This window comes from Periophthalmus magnuspinnatus, chromosome 22, assembly GCF_009829125.3.
Source record: "Periophthalmus magnuspinnatus isolate fPerMag1 chromosome 22, fPerMag1.2.pri, whole genome shotgun sequence".
Classification (NCBI taxonomy): domain Eukaryota; kingdom Metazoa; phylum Chordata; class Actinopteri; order Gobiiformes; family Gobiidae; genus Periophthalmus; species Periophthalmus magnuspinnatus.
The window spans coordinates 23,234,867-23,253,400 of record NC_047147.1 but is presented as its reverse complement, the minus strand read 5'-3'; the positions used below and the strand labels follow the sequence as shown (position 1 = coordinate 23,253,400).

The following is an 18,534-nucleotide window of genomic DNA, read 5'->3' as shown; positions in this document are numbered from 1 at the left end:
TCTCGCTAACTGCATAAGGCAGGGCGCCCCCTGGCGGCGGGGCAGCGCACGGGGGGATTTCCTGGGCGGAAGCAGCGGAGGGGGTTTCCACTGCTCTGCCACAGAGCTCCTGCTCCTGCCCCAGCACCGACCCGAGCCAGGACTGAACCAGGACTGAACCAAGACCAGACCAGGACCAGACCAGGACCCGAGCCTGGGGAGCAGCCGCCCTCCGCAGCCTCATCCCCGCTGACATGAGCTCCAGCACCGCGGGGCATCCGTCCCCCTGAAGGCGGTACAGGCGCACCGACAGCCCGCGGACCTGCCGCCGAGGAGCCGCTGGTTCATGTGAGTATCGGGCCCGACAGAACCGGAGCCCGAACCGCCGCAGAACCGCAGTTAGCGTTAGCCTCACAGTAAAGGACTACAAATGCTATGGCTAGCGTTAGCTCTGTTTAAACTGTGTGTTTCAGGACTGAGTATTATCAAGGCTCAGGGACACTGCTGTGAACCTCTTTAGTCCTGGACTGGACTAGGTTTGGGTCAGAACCGTCCTGAGGTCTGATTCAGACCCGAATTAGAACCCTCAACCTGAGCACAAGGTCCAAAACAAAACCAAAACTCCAGCGCTCCCCGGGAAATCCCTGAGACTCCAGTCTGCGCACCACAGGACAAGACCAGGACTGAGCAGGGACTAATCCAGAACTAAACAGGGGCTAAACTAGGACTAAACCATGGACAAAAGTAGGACAGAGGCGGGACTAAAGCAGGTCTAAAGCAAGACTAAACCATAGCAGGACTAAACTAGGACTAAACGATGGACAAAAGTAGGACAGAGGTGGGACTAAATCAGGATTAAACCAAGACTAAACCAGGGACTAAACCAGGGACTAAAGCAGGACTAAAGCGGATCTAAACTGAGACTAAACCAGGGACTAAAGCAGGACTAAAGAGGGCCTAAACTGGGATTAAACCAGGGTCTAAACCAGGGACTAAACCAGGGACTAAACCAGGGACTAAACCAGGGACTAAGCCGGGGACTAAACCAGGACTAAACTAGGTTGAAAGGATAGGGTCAGAGGAGATAAATCTTCTTTTTATTTCTCTGTGTAATCCCTCTGTTTTATTATAGTAGCAATAATTTGTATTGTGAATTCAAACGTTACATTTGTTTTCAGTTTCTAAAAATTTTGACTGCATATTTGAGATACAAACAGATCATGTTTCTGAGACATTCTCCATATACTATAACGTATACATACAGTTGAAACCAAAACTTTACATACACTATATAAAAAGACACATACACTCTTTTTTCTCACTGTCTGACATAAAATTACAAACTAAACTTTTCCTGTTTTAGGTCATTTAGATGATCCCATTTATTTATATGATCCCAATTTTGGTGATCCTATTTGCTAAATGACAGAATAATGAGAGAAGGAGTTTTTAGACAATTTTTCATGACTTTGTTTAAAGTCAGAAGTTTGCATATAGTAATGCATATGTCATGTAGTCTTACGAAACAAAAATTGAACTGTGGCCATAATGAGCATCATTATGTTTGGAGGAAAAAAGGGCTTCCTCGTAAGCCTGAGAACACCATCCCAACTGTGAAATACGCGGGTGGGAACGTCATGTTGTGAGGTTGTTTTGCTGCAGGATGGACTGGTGCACTTCACAAAATAGATGGCATCATGAGGAAACAACATTATGTGGAAATACTGAAGAAACATCTCAAGACATCAGCCAGGAAGTTAAAGCTTGGGCGCATATGGACAATGACCCTAAGCATACTGCCAAACTGGTTACAAAGTAGTTTAAGGATAACAAAGTAAATGTTTTGGAGAGGCCATCACAAAGCCCTAATCTCAATCCTATTGAAAATGTATGGGCAGAACTGAAAAGGCATGTGCGAGCAAGACGGGCTGCAAACTTGGCTCAGTTACACCAGTTCTGTCAGGAGGAATGGGCCAGAATTAATGCCAACTATTGTGAGACGCTTATGGAAGGAAATCCAAAACATTTGACACAAGTCATACAGTTTAAAGGCAATGGTACCAAATAATAATGAAATGTATGTAAACTTCTGACTTTGAAGAAAGTCATGAAACAATGTCCTAAAAAAAACTCTTCTCTCATTATTCTGACATTTACCAAATCGAAATAATCCTAAATTACCTAAAACAGGAAAAAAGTTTAGTCTGATTTCATGTCAGACAGTGAGAAAAAACAGCATACAGTATGTGTCTTTTTATATAGTGGTATTTCTGGTTTCAATTATATATACATGGATATATGTGTACATATATATACACGTGTGTGTGTTGTTTACATGTATATCTAAAATACTATAACATACATAATGTACATAATTTTGTACAAATATGACACTGCCTTTAAGTGCTGATCTGTGATCTTTAAAGGCTGATCTGGTCTAAACCAGGGCTAAATAGCCGTCAATCAGTTATTGTTTACAGCTGACAGCATTTGACCAAGATGAAGCACCTTAGCCCATCCATTTATGTTTTGTATATACATATACTCCATAGACTCGCCTCTGTATGAAGTTTACGATTATTTTGTTATATCTTCGTATACTTCATAGACACATCTCTTTATAAAGTTAACAATTATTCTACTGCTACATTAGTTGATGATTTCTCCAATCATCTATTAGTTGAGATAAATCGATTAACTTGTTGCAGGCCTAGATCAGTGTCCTGTTGAACACTGAACCCTGACGCTTGACCCCTAACCCTGAAGGACAGACATGTAACAGAAACAAAATATGACCCTAAAGTACACCTAACCCTGGTGGCTCGTCGAGATGTATTTATTTATTTATTTATTTGTGTGTTTGGAGCAGGTGATGTCGGGGAGGAGCCATGATCTCAGGGAGGTGCAGATCCCGCTGCTGCAGGCCCCACCTCCTCAGCATCGAGCGGCCAATCACACGCCTCCTCCCCACAGACCGACCAATCACTGGCCACCCAGCGAAGCCCCACCCCCCACAGGTATTATTAAGCCTGTTATTAAAGCCTTGAATTTTCTCCAGGGATTAGACACTATCCCGAGCTGTGGCAGACTTTAAAATCTGTTTATGGACATTTGAAAAATGTCATCAGAATCTTAATCTAAAAGCAAGGCAAGTTTATTTGTATAGCATAACTGGTTTACAAAGACATTAAAATCACAATACAACACGTCATAAAATGAACATTAAAAGAGACAGAATAAAAACCTTTCAGTCATATGTACAGCTAAACAGAACCGTTTGGAACCTAGATTTAAACATTGTCAAAGTAGTGTCTCACATCTTGACGAAAACTGTTCCAGGTTTTAGCTGCAGAAAACTGATTCCCCATGTTTAGTCCTGACTCTTAACACCAGCAGGACTAAAGTAGGACTAAAGTAGGACTAAAGTAGGACTAAAGTAGGACTAAAGCAGGACTAAAGCAGGACTAAAGCAGGACTAAAGCAGGACTAAAGCAGGACTAAAGCAGGACTAAAGCAGGACTAAAGCAGGACTAAACCAGGACTAAACCAGGACTAAACCAGGACTAAACCAGGACTGCATTAGAAGGCTGGTCCCTGAAGTCCTCAGAGTGCAAGATGGTTCATATGGCACTAACATGTCGTGTTGGGGATGTACTTTGGTGCTGGTCCATGGAGAGACTTGTTCACAAGCAGAGCTGCTTTAAAGTCTATTCTCTGAGTCACAGGAGTCAGTGCAGAGACCTGAGGACACATGTGTGAAGTACTTCCTGGTTGTAGTCAGGACCCAAGCAGCAGTGTTCTGGATGTACTGCAGCTGTGTTAATGCTCGTTTGGAGAGGCCAGTTAGCAGGCCGTTACAGTAGTCTAACCTAGTGGAGACAAATGAAATGGATAAGTCTCTCTGATCTGGTTTTGACAGTATACTTTTGATTTTTGCAATGTTTCTTTAGATGGTAAAAAGCTGCAGATGTTACTGATTTAATGTGGCTGTTAAATTTCAAGTCTGAGTCCATTATTACCCATAGATTTCCAACCTGATTTGAAGGTTTTAGAGAGAGTAAAAGCCAAAGTTAACTGTGAACTGGACAAAATGTTGTAGGAGTAAAGACGTTTTGCTGCTCATCCATCATCTGGTCTGATTGCTGGTGGACACTGCCTTATATCTATCTGAAGGGAGGAGCTAACTACACTGAAGCTGTAAACAGCTATTGTTTACAGTTTCAGCATTAATGGGCCTACTGGCTCGCTCTATTCTTACTATGGATCAGACCTGGACCACTGAGGGATTACACACGTTTTGCCCTCCCTTACTGGAGGTTTGCCTGCATCAGGCAAAGTCTCAGTCCCAAAAAATCGCTTAAATATGACCCCTGACCCTGTAAAGAGCCACCTGTCTGCTGCTCTGGGTCAGTGAGACTCTACCCTAAACCTAACCCTAAACCTGATGCTTAACCCTAACCTTATGCAGAGCTTTCAGGAGTTACACAATCCTCCTCACTGCTGCTGTTCCTGTGTGTGTCCAGGGGGGGCGCTGCTGCCGGTACAAGGGGGTTTCCGAGAACGGTTCGTACTTCCTCCTGACGATAAATATCGATGCGAGAAGTGCGGTTTGGTTTTGGTGCAACCACGACAGACCGAGTGTGGACACCGATTCTGCAACTCCTGCATCACAGAGCTGCTCAGGTCAGGCCCAGTGTACATAGACCTACATAGATCTACACTCCGCCCTACTGCTCAGAGTCCTACATAGACCTACACTGAGCAGGGCCTCTCATAATTTTTTGATACTGAGTTAACAGATAGAACAGTTCACAGCTGTCTATCATGGAGACTTTTACTGTAGATACTGTTCTGAGCCACAGTCAGATCTGAGAGGTCAATGACGTCACTGTTATGACTCAAAGACACAAACAGTGTTTCTGTTTGTTCATTGCAGCTTCATGTTTTTCATGATTTAGTACATTTATTTTGGGGATAATCCGGCGTTGGATTTGTGTGTTTTCAGTTTTAATATTCATCTTTAATTTCTTCAGCGCTTAATGCTGTTATGGCGACAGGCCTACATAGATTCTACATGTAGCCGATACACACCCCTAACCACACACACAACCCCTACTGCTAACACCTGTGTGAAAAAGACTGCATAGATCATGATCCTTTGCTCGGTCTGGAATTAAACACTAACTTTCCTGCTCCTCCTGGTGGCTCACTCAGTTCTGTTTTTCCACAGTCGTCCAAACCCAGTTTGTCCGGCCGATCGCGAGCCACTCTTCCCCGACAAGGTAGGATGTCAACCCTAATGCGAACCGTAACGCTAACCCCAATATATCACTTTTTACATTTCCTGACGTAACCTATTTTTGATGCTAAGTTTAATTTGTCTACGATGACATTTTTCTGAGTCGGACTCCCATCGGTGCAGTTGGTGTATTTTATGAACTATAAGTCACTGTAGAGTACAAATTGCACCAGCCAAAAAATGCATAATAATGAAGAAAAAAACATGTATAAGTCGTTTTGTGGAAATTTATTTTACCAAACCCGAGACCAAAAACAGACTTTTTATCTTTAAAGGCAAGTTATAATAATAACAATAAAATAGAGAACAACAGGCTGAATAGCAGCACAGCACGCTAATGTAACACGTTTTTTATTCAACTACATGAAGAATAGACAGAACTGAATAAATGTCTGGTATGTTAACATTTTAACAATCGGATAACTAAAGCATAAAAAATAAGATAACAAGTTTGAACAACTCTGTCAACTCCAGAGGTAGATGAAGGGCCGCTTCCTCTTCTGTGTCACTGTCATCAGACTCAGCAGAATATGATTTTCTTTTAGGTCGCCTTTTTGTTCAGCCTTTCTCAAATGTCTTTTAAATTACCGAAATGTTGAAATTTTTAATTTTCAATGTTACAGGAGTAGTAGACACTGGTACACAAACCTAGAGTGCCCTCCCCAGTTGTCAGGGTGACAATAACGAAGATGCGAAATTATATATTTGAATAATTTCACATATAGGTCGCATCTGCGTATAAGTCACACCCACCCGGCCAAACTATGAAAAAAAGTGGGAAAAAGCTGAAGTTAAATCTGTCAATTGGACAAAATATTGTAGGAGTGAAGACGTTTCACTGCTCATCCAAGCTGCTTCTTCAGTTCTGGTCAGATTGCTGCTGGACACTGCCTTATATCTGTCTGAAGGGATAACTACACTGAAGTTGTAAACAGCTATTGTCTCCAGTTTCAGTCTTAATGGCCGCCATTCAACCTTTAATAGCCGTACTGGCTTGCTCTATTGTTCTATTTCCTTTGCTTGCTCCTTTGTTTGCTTTGGGTTTGAGGATGGAGTTATAGATTGGTGAGAGATTATGTCTCAGCCCCCCCATTCCTGTTTAAGGAAGGATTGTCTTTCCTAACAAAAATAGCTTCTTCTTCTCAAACCTTTTCTTTTCTCTGGCTAAGATCTGTACCTCACTGTCTTCAAAGCAGTGGTTAGTGTCTTTGAGATGGAGATGTACAGCAGACTGGGGTCCAGAGGAGCTCTTGTGTCGGTATTGGTACATTCTCTTATAGAGTGGCTGTTTAATTTCTGGAATGTAACTCTCACTGCACTCTTCACTTCACTGAATGGACTAGACAGCATTACTTTGCTTATGGCTCAGGGTTTTGTCCTTTGGGTGAACCAGTTTCTGTCTTAAAGTGTTTGTAGGTTTGAAATAGAGCGAAATTTCATACCGCTGTGTAAGGAATAGTTATGCCTTTTCTTCTAGGTTCAGATTCCTTGTAGTCTTGTTTTTTAGCTCTCTTAGATATATTGAAAGCCCATTTTGGATATCCACAAGCCGACAGAATGTATCAACACTGTTGCGAGAGCTACTCTGGACTCCAGTCCACCGTACATCTCCATCTCAAAGACACTTACCACTCCTTTGAAGATGGCGAGGTAAAGATCTTAGCCAGAGAAAGGAAATGGTGACTTCAGCCAAAACTAATTTACGATAGCGTCTATACATTATTCTTTACTGCTTGATTTTTGTGATTTTCCTACAAATACAATAGGTCCCCTAAATAAAACTCTTGTCATACTTTTGTGGTGCAGATTTTCCGAGATATTTGCTGTCAGCGGGAAATCCTGGCACTCAAAGTTTTCTGTCGCAGTGAAACCAACGGCTGCAAAGAACAGCTCAGCCTGCAGCAGCTGCCAGTGAGCCATGACCCCTGACCTCCAAGACCTGATCTCTACTGTACCCCACAGCCCTAAGACCTGACCCCCACTGTCCCGACAGCCCCCACTGTCCCCACTGTCCCGACAGCCCCCACTGTCCCCACTGTCCCCACTGTCCCCACAGCCCCCACTGTCCCCACAGCCCCCACTGTCTCCACCTTCCCCACCTTCCCCACCTTCCCCACCTTCCCCACCTTCCCCACCTTCCCTACTGTCTCCACTGTCCCCAAACAGTAGTTAGTTCATGTAATAGTTTGATGTTTTTAGGACCACCTGACTGTGTGCCCGTTCCTGGAGGTGCCGTGCCCGCTGGGCCGCTGCCAGGAGCGGATGATGAGGAAAGACGTCCCTGAACATTTGAACTGGAAATGTAAACACAGAGAGACCAGCTGCGACTTCTGCCTCTGCAAGATGCCCCTGGCAGATCTGCAGGTGAGCACCTGTCACCAGTGTTGGGCAACTTACTTCAAAAATGTAATTAGTTATAGTTACAAGTTACTTCTCCCAAAAAGTAACTGAGTTAGTAACTCAGTTACTTTTTGGGAGAAGTAACTAGTTACTAGGCAAAGTAACTACTCTGTGTTACTTTACTCCACGTTACTTATTATGTTAAAACAATAAAAGCACAACAGATGTGAACCTTTAACATTTATTTTACTTTAACAGACTGTAATTATTTTGCATTTGTTTCCAAGTAAATTATAGAATTTATCAAAAATAAAAAAAATAATTAAACATTTCATTTGAAGTGCAAATAAATCAACATGTCACACAATTTCAGTCAACTGTACTTCAAGTATTTTCTTCATTAAAATAAACAATAACAATAAAGTGCTTTCAGTATAATACTGAAAAGATTCATTACCATGTTTTGCAAAACTAAGGCATTCAAATGTAAACCATGTAAAATAAGACAAAACCTTTAACCTTCTCTGGCCACACACTGTAATTCTCTGCCCAGTATTCAAATATTAATCACCTCTGATCTGAGCCTGTTCCTCTTTGGAGAGAACAGTCACGTTTCTGATCAAAACACAACTCGGACCTAATCTGCTGTGAATGCACGTGTGGACAGGACATCATTTCCCATCATGCATTACGCGTTTGTAGTCCATGCAGGCGGCCGCAGTCGGTGGAGAGCTGCTGCGCTCAAAAACTTCCCGTTACCGGCGCACAAGTTGCGTCAGAGCAAGTCGGTGGCATCTTGGACACAAAACTAACCGGCATGCACCGCGCACCGATCGACGGCCTCGTATCTGCGCCCGCCTCATCTCAAACAAGCCTTTTATCTCTGAGACTCTGATGAAGAGCAGAGTGAACTCAATTAAACGTAACGCGCCACATTTTATTGTCAGTAACGGTAACGGCGTTACGACGCTGGGAAAAGTAATTACCGGTAGTTGGATTACTCCGTTACTGAAAAAGTAACGCGGTTAGTAACGGCGTTACTCCCAACACTGCCTGTCACTCACACCTGTGAGATCTGCAGGTTAGTACCTGTCACACACACCTGTCAGGTGGAAGACAGGTGCAGGTCCCTGTTCTTTATTGATTTGAAATGTTTTTTGTAGAAACACAAAGAGACGGTGTGTCCAGCATTTCCTGTTTCCTGCCCAAACCTGTGTTCCTCTGTCCCTCTGCCGCGCTCAGAGGTAAAAATACTACTACTACTACTACTACTACTACTACTTCTACTCTTGCTGCTACTACTACTGTTGCTGCTACTACTACCACCACTACTTAATGCACTTTTAAGGTGCTGAATAACTTCAATTTATTGTATTATTATTATTATTGTTATTATTATTATTATTATTATTAATAAAATATTTTCTCTTTGTGTGTTTCAGTTACATGTCCACCAGGGGGAGTGTCCCAAAGCTCAGGCCAACTGTCCATTCCACAGATTCGGCTGCTCCTTTAAGGTTAGTGTAGAAATATATACTGCTTCTTTAATGTCTGCAAGACACACTGCTCCTTTAATGTTTGTTCAGAAACTGTTTTAAAAAAACTCAAATGAAACCCTGAGTTAAAGGGTCAAAGCGTTCAAGGGTCAACGTTAACTCTAAGCCTAAACCTTGAAATGCCCCCACACTTAAGGGTCTTAGATTAAGTTTAGGATTAAAGGGTTAGAGTTGCTGTACCCTTTAACCCTGTTCCTTGAAAGGCCTCCACACTTCAGGGCCACGGTAGTGCCCCCTGTAAATTCTTATAGATACTGTGGTTCTTGAGTCTTGGGTCCTAAATGGTTTAAACTGTTTCAGGGTAAAAGTGTGTCAGCTGTTACCTTACCTAGTTATTGTTGAGCGGTGTTACCTTTTAGAGTTAGGGTTAAAGGGTTAGTTTGATTGGTTGGGTTAAAGTGCGTCAGCTATGTTATCTTTTAACCCTTTGGTTCAAACGGTTTAAACTGTTTCAGGGTCTGAAGGACGAGCTCAAACTTCATGAGTCGAGTTCTGTGTCTGAGCATTTAAGAATGATGTCATCCAGAAGCTCCGCCCTCGAGAGCAAGGTACATCCTACGTCGTACATCCTACGTCCTATAACCTAGGTCTTATATCCTAGGTCCTACATCTTCTGTTACCTCCATCCTGCAGAAAAATATCACTACCTCGATAAAACCTCTCTCCTCCTCTTTCCTTTCCTCCTCCATCTTCTCTTCTCTCTCCTCTCTCTTTCCTCCTCTCCTCCCTCTTTTCTTTTTCTCTCTCCTCTTTCCTCCTCCTCTCCTAACTCTCTTCCTCTGTGCAGGTGGAGGACCTGAGGGTGGAGGTGTCAGACAGGTTCCTGTCCCTCCCAGGTCTGAGCAGTCGTTTGTCTGAGACTGAGGTCCACACTGAAGACCTGAGGGAGCGGAGCCGACAGAGCGAACACAAGCTGACCACTGTGCAGGTACAGGGACCCAAACCGGACCCAGAATAAATCTAGACCGGACCCAGATTCGGACTTGTTTAGTCCTGTTTCAGACCTGCTTTAGACCTTGTTCAGCCCTGCTTTAGTCCTGGTTTAGTCCTGGTTCAGTCCTGGTTCAGTCCTGGTTCAGTCCTACTTTAAACCTGTTTAGAGTGGGTTTAGTCCTGGTTTATAGTGGGTTTAGTCCTGGTTCAGTCCTGGCTTGGTCCAGATTTAGTCCTGGTTTAGTCCTGGTTTAGTCCTGGTTTAGTCCTGGTTTAGTCCGGGTTTAGTCCTGGTTTAGTCCTGGTTTAGTCCGGGTTTAGTCCGGATTTAGTCCGGGTTCAGTCCTTGTTCATGCCTGTTCTCTCTGGTGCAGAAATTGCTGAGTGCTCACTCTGAGAAGCTGTTGGAGTTGGAGATGGAGTTCCGTTCTGTTCGTTCTCTCAGAGACGAGGTCGAGAACCTCAGAACCAGGATCACAGCCCTGGAACAGACCCGGACTGGAGCCGGGACCAGCCACGCGCTGGGTGAGTCCTACTAACACTGACCCATAACACCTAACCCGGTGTAACAGGCCAGATTACTCCCTGCTCAGACTAACCCCAGGCATAGTCCAGTCTAGGCCGCTTTAACCCCAGGTATGATGAAGCGTAGGCAACTTTAACTAACAGTGACTTTAACCTCTGATCCCTAACCCCTGACCCCATACCCGGGGCCAACCACACTCTGAATGAGTCTGACTCCGAATCAGCAGCACCAGCACAAACAGCTGACCCCCTGCACCCAGTTCCTTTCAACCAGCCTCGTATATACTAATGGGCTCGACACACGGGGAGCGACGTCGCTCGCTCTCCATTAATTTTCAATGGTACCTGTGCGACACTGCGAAAATCGCTCGTCTCTCTTACCTCCGCGACAAGCGAAAGTCGTGCACGTGAAAACCTCGCGCTCGTGCATGTCGACGTGCACAACAAAAGAAAAATGTTCTACTTTTATCGCTGTCACCTGCACAACAGCCAATCAGCGAGAGTTTGATTGACGAGCCAATGCACTGTCCACTTCAGAAACATCATGGAGGAGAAAATTATACTCACGGTGTCGGATTTCCCAATTCTTTTTGACATCTCAAAGAGACTACTGAGATATATATATATAAAAAAAAGCAGCTGCCTGGGAACTCGTTGGTGCCAGGGTGAATATGAGTGGTAAGTTAACATGCGCAAATTTGTTAATTCAGATAAATTTATGGAGGCTAATAACCAAATGTATTAAAGACTGATTCAACATTAAAAAATATATTTATTTAAGGTTTTTACATTAAACAGAATTAGCTGCAGAATAGGGTGGACCCAGGATCGCTTTTTTAGTTTTGTAGAGTGCAACCAATTATAATATTTTAGTCAAATGAAGCAAAACTTTACGAGATTTCATTTTAGCGTCTTTTTCCCATCTACCGCTATTAACCTCAAAATTCCCTCCAAATAAACAGCCAATCAGACGTGTAGGAGGCTCGCGATCTGCTCTGGAACAGAGCGCGACGTGACAAGCTGCCGCTAGTCGCTGCAGTTTGTCGCTGCCCGTGTGTTCGATTTTAAAGCCTCTGCGATGAGTGTCGCTGCACGCTGTGGTTAGTCGCTCCCCGTGTGTCGAGCCCATTACTGTAACCCATATATATAACACATAATAAACCCATATATAATCTACATTCATCTTTTATATATTATAAAGCCCCTTTACATATTCCATAAAGAACATATTACATTGTAAGTGAAGCCTGAAACTCTTTGTGCAGTAACGCTGGAGACGCAGCTCGGGCGCCATGATGACATGCTGAGTGTTCACGAGATCCGATTGGCCGATATGGACTTGCGCTTCCAGGTCAGATGACTGTGCTGCTACCAGGACTGAACCAGGACTGAACCAGGACTGAACCAGGACTGAACCAGGACTGAACCAGGACTGAACCAGGACTGAACCAGGACTGAACCAGTCGGGTGTGAGAGAGAGAGAGCGAGAGGCAAGTGTGAGGAGAGAAAGAGAGCGAGAGGCAAGTGTGAGGAGAGAGAGAGAGCGAGAGGCAAGTGTGAGGAGAGAGAGAGAGCGAGAGGCAAGTGTGAGGAGAGAAAGAGAGCGAGAGGCAAGTGTGAGGAGAGAGAAAGAGAGCTAGAGGCAAGTGTGAGGAGAGAGAGTGAGCGAGAGGCAAGTGTGAGGAGAGAGAAAGAGAATGAGAGGCAAGTGTGAGGAGAGAGAAAGAGAATGAGAGGCAAGTGTGAGGAGAGAGAAAGAGAATGAGAGGCAAGTGTGAGGAGAGAGAAAGAGAATGAGAGGCAAGTGTGAGGAGAGAGAAAGAGAATGAGAGGCAAGTGTGAGGAGAGAGAAAGAGAATGAGAGGCAAGTGTGAGGAGAGAGGCAGTAGAGATACTTGAAAATTAAGAGTTATATTAGTAGGTGAAGCATTCGTAATTCTTGTTTCAAGTGACATAATTTTAACCAATTTTAACTCTAGTTGGTAAGGTGACCCCTTCTTGAACGCCACCTGGAGGGGTTTGAGCTCCCAAATTTATTTATTTTATTTATCTTTATTTATACTGGGGAACCCAATGAACAGAAACAGAGAAACCAACAAGTCCGTATCAAACATTAAAAACAGGTGCAGGTGTGTGTAAAAGCTGTTCTCAGATTAAATTCCGATTGTGTCACCAACGTTTCTAGTTTTGCCTTTCCTTGGAGAGAGTTCCATTTTTGTGAAGCAAAACAGCTAAAGGCCCTCACTCTCATCTTAGTTCTGGTTCTTCGGTTAGTCCAGACATGGGCAAACTACGGCCCAGGGGCCACACATGGCCCTTTGGGTTTATTAATCTGGCCTGCTGAAGATAACCAAATTATATTAAAATAGGTAAGGGTAAACCTTGTTCAATTTACCTTTTAAACAAGTTGTTGATCTTTTGGCACTTGATAAGACTGATGTGAGTTATTGTGCTGTGTTTAACTGAAATGTAATAAATTAATTAGTAATTCAATTAATGCATTTGGAAAACAGTTTGTACAATGAGCCTTGAATATTGATGCTTTGCTACACGTTACAGGCCAAATCCGTAAAGTAATATATACATATATATATATATATATATATATATATATATATATATATATATATATATATATCCTTGTCCGGCCCCTGTCAAATTTTAGAACCCATTGTGGCCCATGTGTCAAAAAGTTTGCACATCCCTGGGCTAGTCCTTAGACTTATAGTCATGTGGTATTAAATGTTCTAGTATCAATGATTAACATGCACGCAAGTTATTCTAGCAGGTTTTGAAGTAGTCTCTTATAGATAAACTTCATACAGTGCTGTTCTCTTCTAACATACAGTGATGGCCAACCCACTTTTTCCTAGAGAATACAGAGATGAGTTTCAAATCCATCCGCTGTAATAAAACAAAGGGCAGAGTGAAATAGTGGATCCAATGGTTTCAAAGCAGAGGCTGAAGTCTGGATGTACACAACATCCCCATAATCCAATATGGAGAGGAAGGTCGCTTGCACAATTTCTTTTCTGTTATATATTGAGATACAATATTTGTTTCTATAATAAAATGATAATTTAGATTTTAAACTGTTACATAATTCTGAGATATGTTTTTTAAAGGATAAGATTTCATCAAGCCAAAATCCAAGATATAAGTATCGACTCTTGAATGTACCATTTAGCGTATAAAGATTTTTAGCTTGTACTTTACTTAAATGTTTTATAGAAAAAATTATATACTTAGTTTTATTTGCATTCAAAGACAGTTTAAGCTTTATAAGAAAATTTTAGATTTCAGTAAAGTCTTGTTGCAGTTTTAAAAGTGCCTGATCAGCAGAGGGAGCACTTGCATACAAAACAGCATCATCTGCATATAAATGTATGTGGCTTTCCTTTAAATTGTAACCAATAGAAGTACAAATAGTAAAAAGTAGGAGGCCCAAAATTTAGTCTTGGGGCACTCCTTTACTTAAAGTTAAAAAATCTGATTTAAAACCATCGGCTACTACTGCCTGGGTTCTGTTTGAAAGATATTTTTGGAACCAATTACATGTAGCATTTTCAAATCTACATCTATACTTCAGATGCTTCAAGAGAACTTTGTGATTCACTGAATCAAAAGCTTTGGTTAAATCAATAAACAGAGCTACACAATCATGTTTATCATCAAGAGCTGAGAAAATGTCATTTAAAATGTCATTTAAAACTTTTGTGGTTCCAGTGACAGTACTATGCCCTTTTCTGAAACCTGATTGATGACTTCAGAATGGATCATTTATTTAAACAGACTGTAACTTGATTTGCAACTAACTTTTCTGAAACGTTTGCAAGACAAGGTAATTTGATATTGGCTGGAAATTATTTACATTTTTAGTTCCCACCTTAATATACCATAACACTGGTATAACTGCTATTTTAATTGATAAATTAAAAATATGTAAAAGAAGTTGAATTAAATGATCAAATGATCCTGGGAGCTATCTTGTCAGGGACGTCATACCCCTGTTAGTCACCCATGGAAAACAAGTTCTGGGGAATGGGTCAGAGTAAGAACGGTTCAGAAGCCTTTCATGAAGAGGATAAAAACAAGGCCAGATATGTCGCCTGAATTGGCATTACCGGGGCCCCACCCTGGATAAAGGCCAGGGGTGGGTGCTCAACAGCGAGTGCGTGGTGGCAGGGCCTTTCCCCATGGGGCCTGGCCGGCCACAACCCGAAGGAGCATGGTGGGGCCATCCTCACCTGTCGACCCTCGACCTGGCAGACCCAAGCGTACTATGTTTGTTGGGAACCTCTGATGTTCCGGGAGAGCTTCTCCCAGCTCCAAGGAGAGCCTGGAGACATAGATATCGACTGAGCGATGTGCTCAGCCTGTATTGTCAATGCACCCCCTCGTAACAGTGGTTGTGAGGTCTGCGGTGCTTGACGTGGCAGCAGCTCCCAAACCCGGTGGTCGACACCGCAAGTAAGTCCTATCGAGCCTTGTTGGCTTGTGGGACTCCTGAGGCAGCTAAAGAGTACCATCGTTCCAAGAGTGCTGCGGCTCGTGTAGACTATCACCAACACTGTTTACAGTGTGGGCAGAGAGCTGCTGACCTCGACTGGGGATGTTGTCAGAAGGTAGAAGGAATACTTTTAGAATCTCCTCAATCATACTGTCATGTCTTCAGAGGAGGAAGCAGAGACTGAGGACTTGGAGGACCCATCCATCACCCTGGCTGAAGTCGCTCAGGTAGTTAAAGCTCCTCGGTGGCTCAGGGATGTATGAGATCCAACCTGAGTGTCTTTAGTCTCTAGATGTTGTGGGTCTTGGCTGACACATCTCTGCAACATTGCATGGCGCTCGGAGGACAGTACCTCTGCATTGGCAGACTGGAGTGGTGGTCCCTCTATTTAAGAAGGTGGACTGCGGGTTTGTTCCATTTACAGGGGAGTCACACTCCTCAACCTACCCGGTAACTTCTATTCCAGGAACTGGAGAGGAGAATCTGACCGGTAGTCGAACCTCGGATTCAGGAGGAGCAGTGTGGTTTTCATCCTGGTCACAAAACACTGGACCTGTTCTAGTCTCTTCATCGGATGCTCGAGGGCTCATGGGAGTTTGCCACAGTCCACATGTGTTTTGTGGATACGGATAAGGCATTCAACCATGTCCCTTGTAGTATCCTGTGAGGGGTGCTCAGTGAGTACAGAATCCAGGCCCTTTGCCTGTTCAGTCCCTGTATGACCGGAGTAGGAGCTGTGCTTGCATTGCCGGCAGTAAGACCAACCTGTTTCCAGTTTGCATTGGACTCTACCAGGGCTGCCCTTTGTCACTGGTTCTGTTCATTGGTTTTATGGACATAATTTCTAGGTGCAGCCAGGGGGAGTCCGGTTCAGGGGACGAAGGAGGTCCAGTTCGGTGACTACACGATCTCATCTTTGCTGTTTGCAGATGATATTGTCCTGAAGGCTTCAGAGAACCAGGACCTGCCGCAGGCACTGGGGCGGTTTATGGAGTATGAAGTGGCACAAGATTTGGATGAAAATCAGCTCCTCCAAATCCAAGGCCATGGTTTTCGACCAGAATATGGTGGCTTACACTCTCCAGGTGGTTGAAGAGTCCCTGTGTCAAATGGAGGAGTTCAAGTATCTCAGGGTCTTGTTCATGTCTGCAGTGTATCAGACTGCTGTGGTAAAGAAGGAGTTGAGTCGAAAGGCGCAAAGCTCTCGATCAATCTACGTTTCTACCCTCACCTATGGTCATGAGCTCTGGGTAATGACCAAAAGGACAAGATGGCATACAAGCGACTGAAACGGGTTTCCTGTGCAGGATGGCTGGGTGCTCCCTTAGAGATACAGTGAGGAGCTCTGTCACACTAGAGTAGCTCGGAGTAGAGCCTCTGCTCCTCCACGTCAAGAGGATCCAGTTGAGGTGGCTCGGGCATCTGTTCAGGATGCCTCCCTAGGGAGGTGTTCTGGACATGTCCCACTGGGAGGAGGCCCCGGGCCAGACCCAGACATGCTGGAGGGACTATGCCTCTTGGCTGATCTGGGAATGCCTTGAGGTCTTACCAGAGGAGCTGGAGTAGGTGTCTGGGGTGAGGGAAGTCTGGGAGTCCCTGCTTAGATAGGTTCAGCCGTGACCCGGTCCCGGATAAGCAGAAGAAAATGAATGGATGGATGCTCCAATAAACAGAAGTCTATGCTTTTTAATAATATGCTATAAAAAAGTTAAAATCAAATTAAAAATATTTCTTCAGGACCCACCCCCTCCACGGGGTCATAACTTAAGCTTCTTCTTTATCTGTGAGTGGCATTCAAATAGGCTCTACTTTCTGCTATGTATGACACGTTGGCATGATTAGTCTAAGTGTCGACAACAACTGCATCTCCTTTATATATTTCCTAATTTTGATTGACAGTTCCTTATGTGTGAAGTATGTAGCGCTTAACTTTTCTATCATTCTGATTGGTCAGCTGGCGCTGATCTCGCCCCCTGTTCTGTGGCATGGTTCATTCAGAAAATCCAGGATTGAAAGAGCAAGTTATGAAGCTGCTTTGTAGTTTATTCAGAGATACTCATGTGAGGTAGTCTAACCTTACCTAACCCTACACCAGGACTACACCGGGACTACACCAGGACTACACCGGGACTACACCAGGACTACACCAGGACTAACCCCTCTGCTGTGCACAGGTCCTGGAGACTGCAAGCTATAATGGAACTCTGATCTGGAAGATTCGGGATTACACGCGTCGGAAACAGGAGGCGGTTTCGGGGAAGACGCTAAGTCTTTATTCACAGCCATTTTACACGTCTTATTTTGGGTATAAGATGTGCGCCCGCGTATACCTGAATGGGGACGGCATGGGCAAGGGCACACACTTGTCCCTGTTCTTCGTGGTGATGAGAGGAGAGTACGACGCACTGCTACACTGGCCTTTTAAACAGAAGGTTTGGCACATGTGCAATACATATATATGTGTGTATGTATCTATATGTCTGATTTATAACGTATATGGGTGTGATAGAGTTCTTTCCTGTGCGCTGCCTAGGTGACACTGATGCTGATGGACCAGGGTGGTGCACGCAAACATCTGGGTGACGCGTTCAAACCTGACCCCAACAGCAGCAGCTTCAAACGCCCCAGCGCTGAAATGAACATTGCCTCTGGGTGCCCGCTGTTCGCCAACCAGACCATGCTAGAGTCTGGCTCTTATATAAAGGACGACACCATCTTTATCAAGGCAAGGAGCAGGACGGGGACTGGATCAGTGTTGCATCTTAAATCTTCATTGGTTTAACACGAGGCTAAAGCTAGGACTAACCCGTTGGCTCATTTCAGGTGACGGTGGACACCTCAGACCTGCCTGACCCCTGACAGCTACATCCCAGAGGATGATGGGAAATGCGGTTCAACAGAGACTCGGCTGAGAAGTCCGGAGCGGCTTCTGATTGGCTGAAGGAGGGCATTGCTACGGCAACATAGCTGTTTACCGATGCCATGCATCGACTGGTTATGGCCTGCACTGGGACTTAACCTGGGTTAAACCAGGACTACAGAAAGACTAAACCAGGTCTAAGTCGACCTGAGGTCTAAAGCAGAACTCAGGACTAAACCAGAGCCCCAAGAGACTGAGAGGGCCCGAGCCCTGACTGTGTTTGTGAAGTGGATCGAATAAAATAAAATAAAATAAAATAAACCACAATCTCTAAAGTGTCAATATGTGATCGTGTGAGCAGAGAGTCAGAGGAGCAGGGAGTCAGAGGAGCAGGGAGTCAGAGGTGCAGGGAGTCAGAGGTGCAGGGAGTCAGAGGTGCAGGGAGTCAGAGGAGCAGGGAGTCAGAGGAGCAGGGAGTCAGAGGAGCAGGGAGTCAGAGGAGCAGAGAGTCAGAGGAGCAGAGAGTCAGAGG

General features: G+C 44.1%; 1 protein-coding gene across 2 annotated transcripts; it reads left to right on the top strand.

Moving 5' to 3' along the window:
• The first annotated feature begins 33 nt into the window (after positions 1–33).
• On the top strand, positions 34–18,323 carry traf3 (TNF receptor-associated factor 3). Of its 2 annotated transcripts, none has more exons than XM_033988576.2 (15): positions 34–327; positions 2,849–2,996; positions 4,503–4,662; positions 5,210–5,261; positions 7,085–7,189; positions 7,478–7,642; positions 8,782–8,862; positions 9,061–9,135; positions 9,630–9,722; positions 9,962–10,102; positions 10,482–10,632; positions 11,898–11,983; positions 17,317–17,574; positions 17,676–17,867; positions 17,966–18,323. In XM_033988576.2, the coding sequence occupies exons 2-15, from the start codon at positions 2,852–2,854 to the stop codon at positions 17,999–18,001; spliced, it is 1,740 nt and encodes a 579-aa protein (XP_033844467.1). In that variant the 5' UTR covers positions 34–327; positions 2,849–2,851; the 3' UTR covers positions 18,002–18,323. The 2 variants fall into 2 exon arrangements, with proteins under 2 accessions (XP_033844467.1, XP_033844468.1); XM_033988577.2 differs by having other exon boundaries at positions 35–327; positions 2,846–2,996.
• Positions 18,324–18,534: the final 211 nt, after the last annotated feature.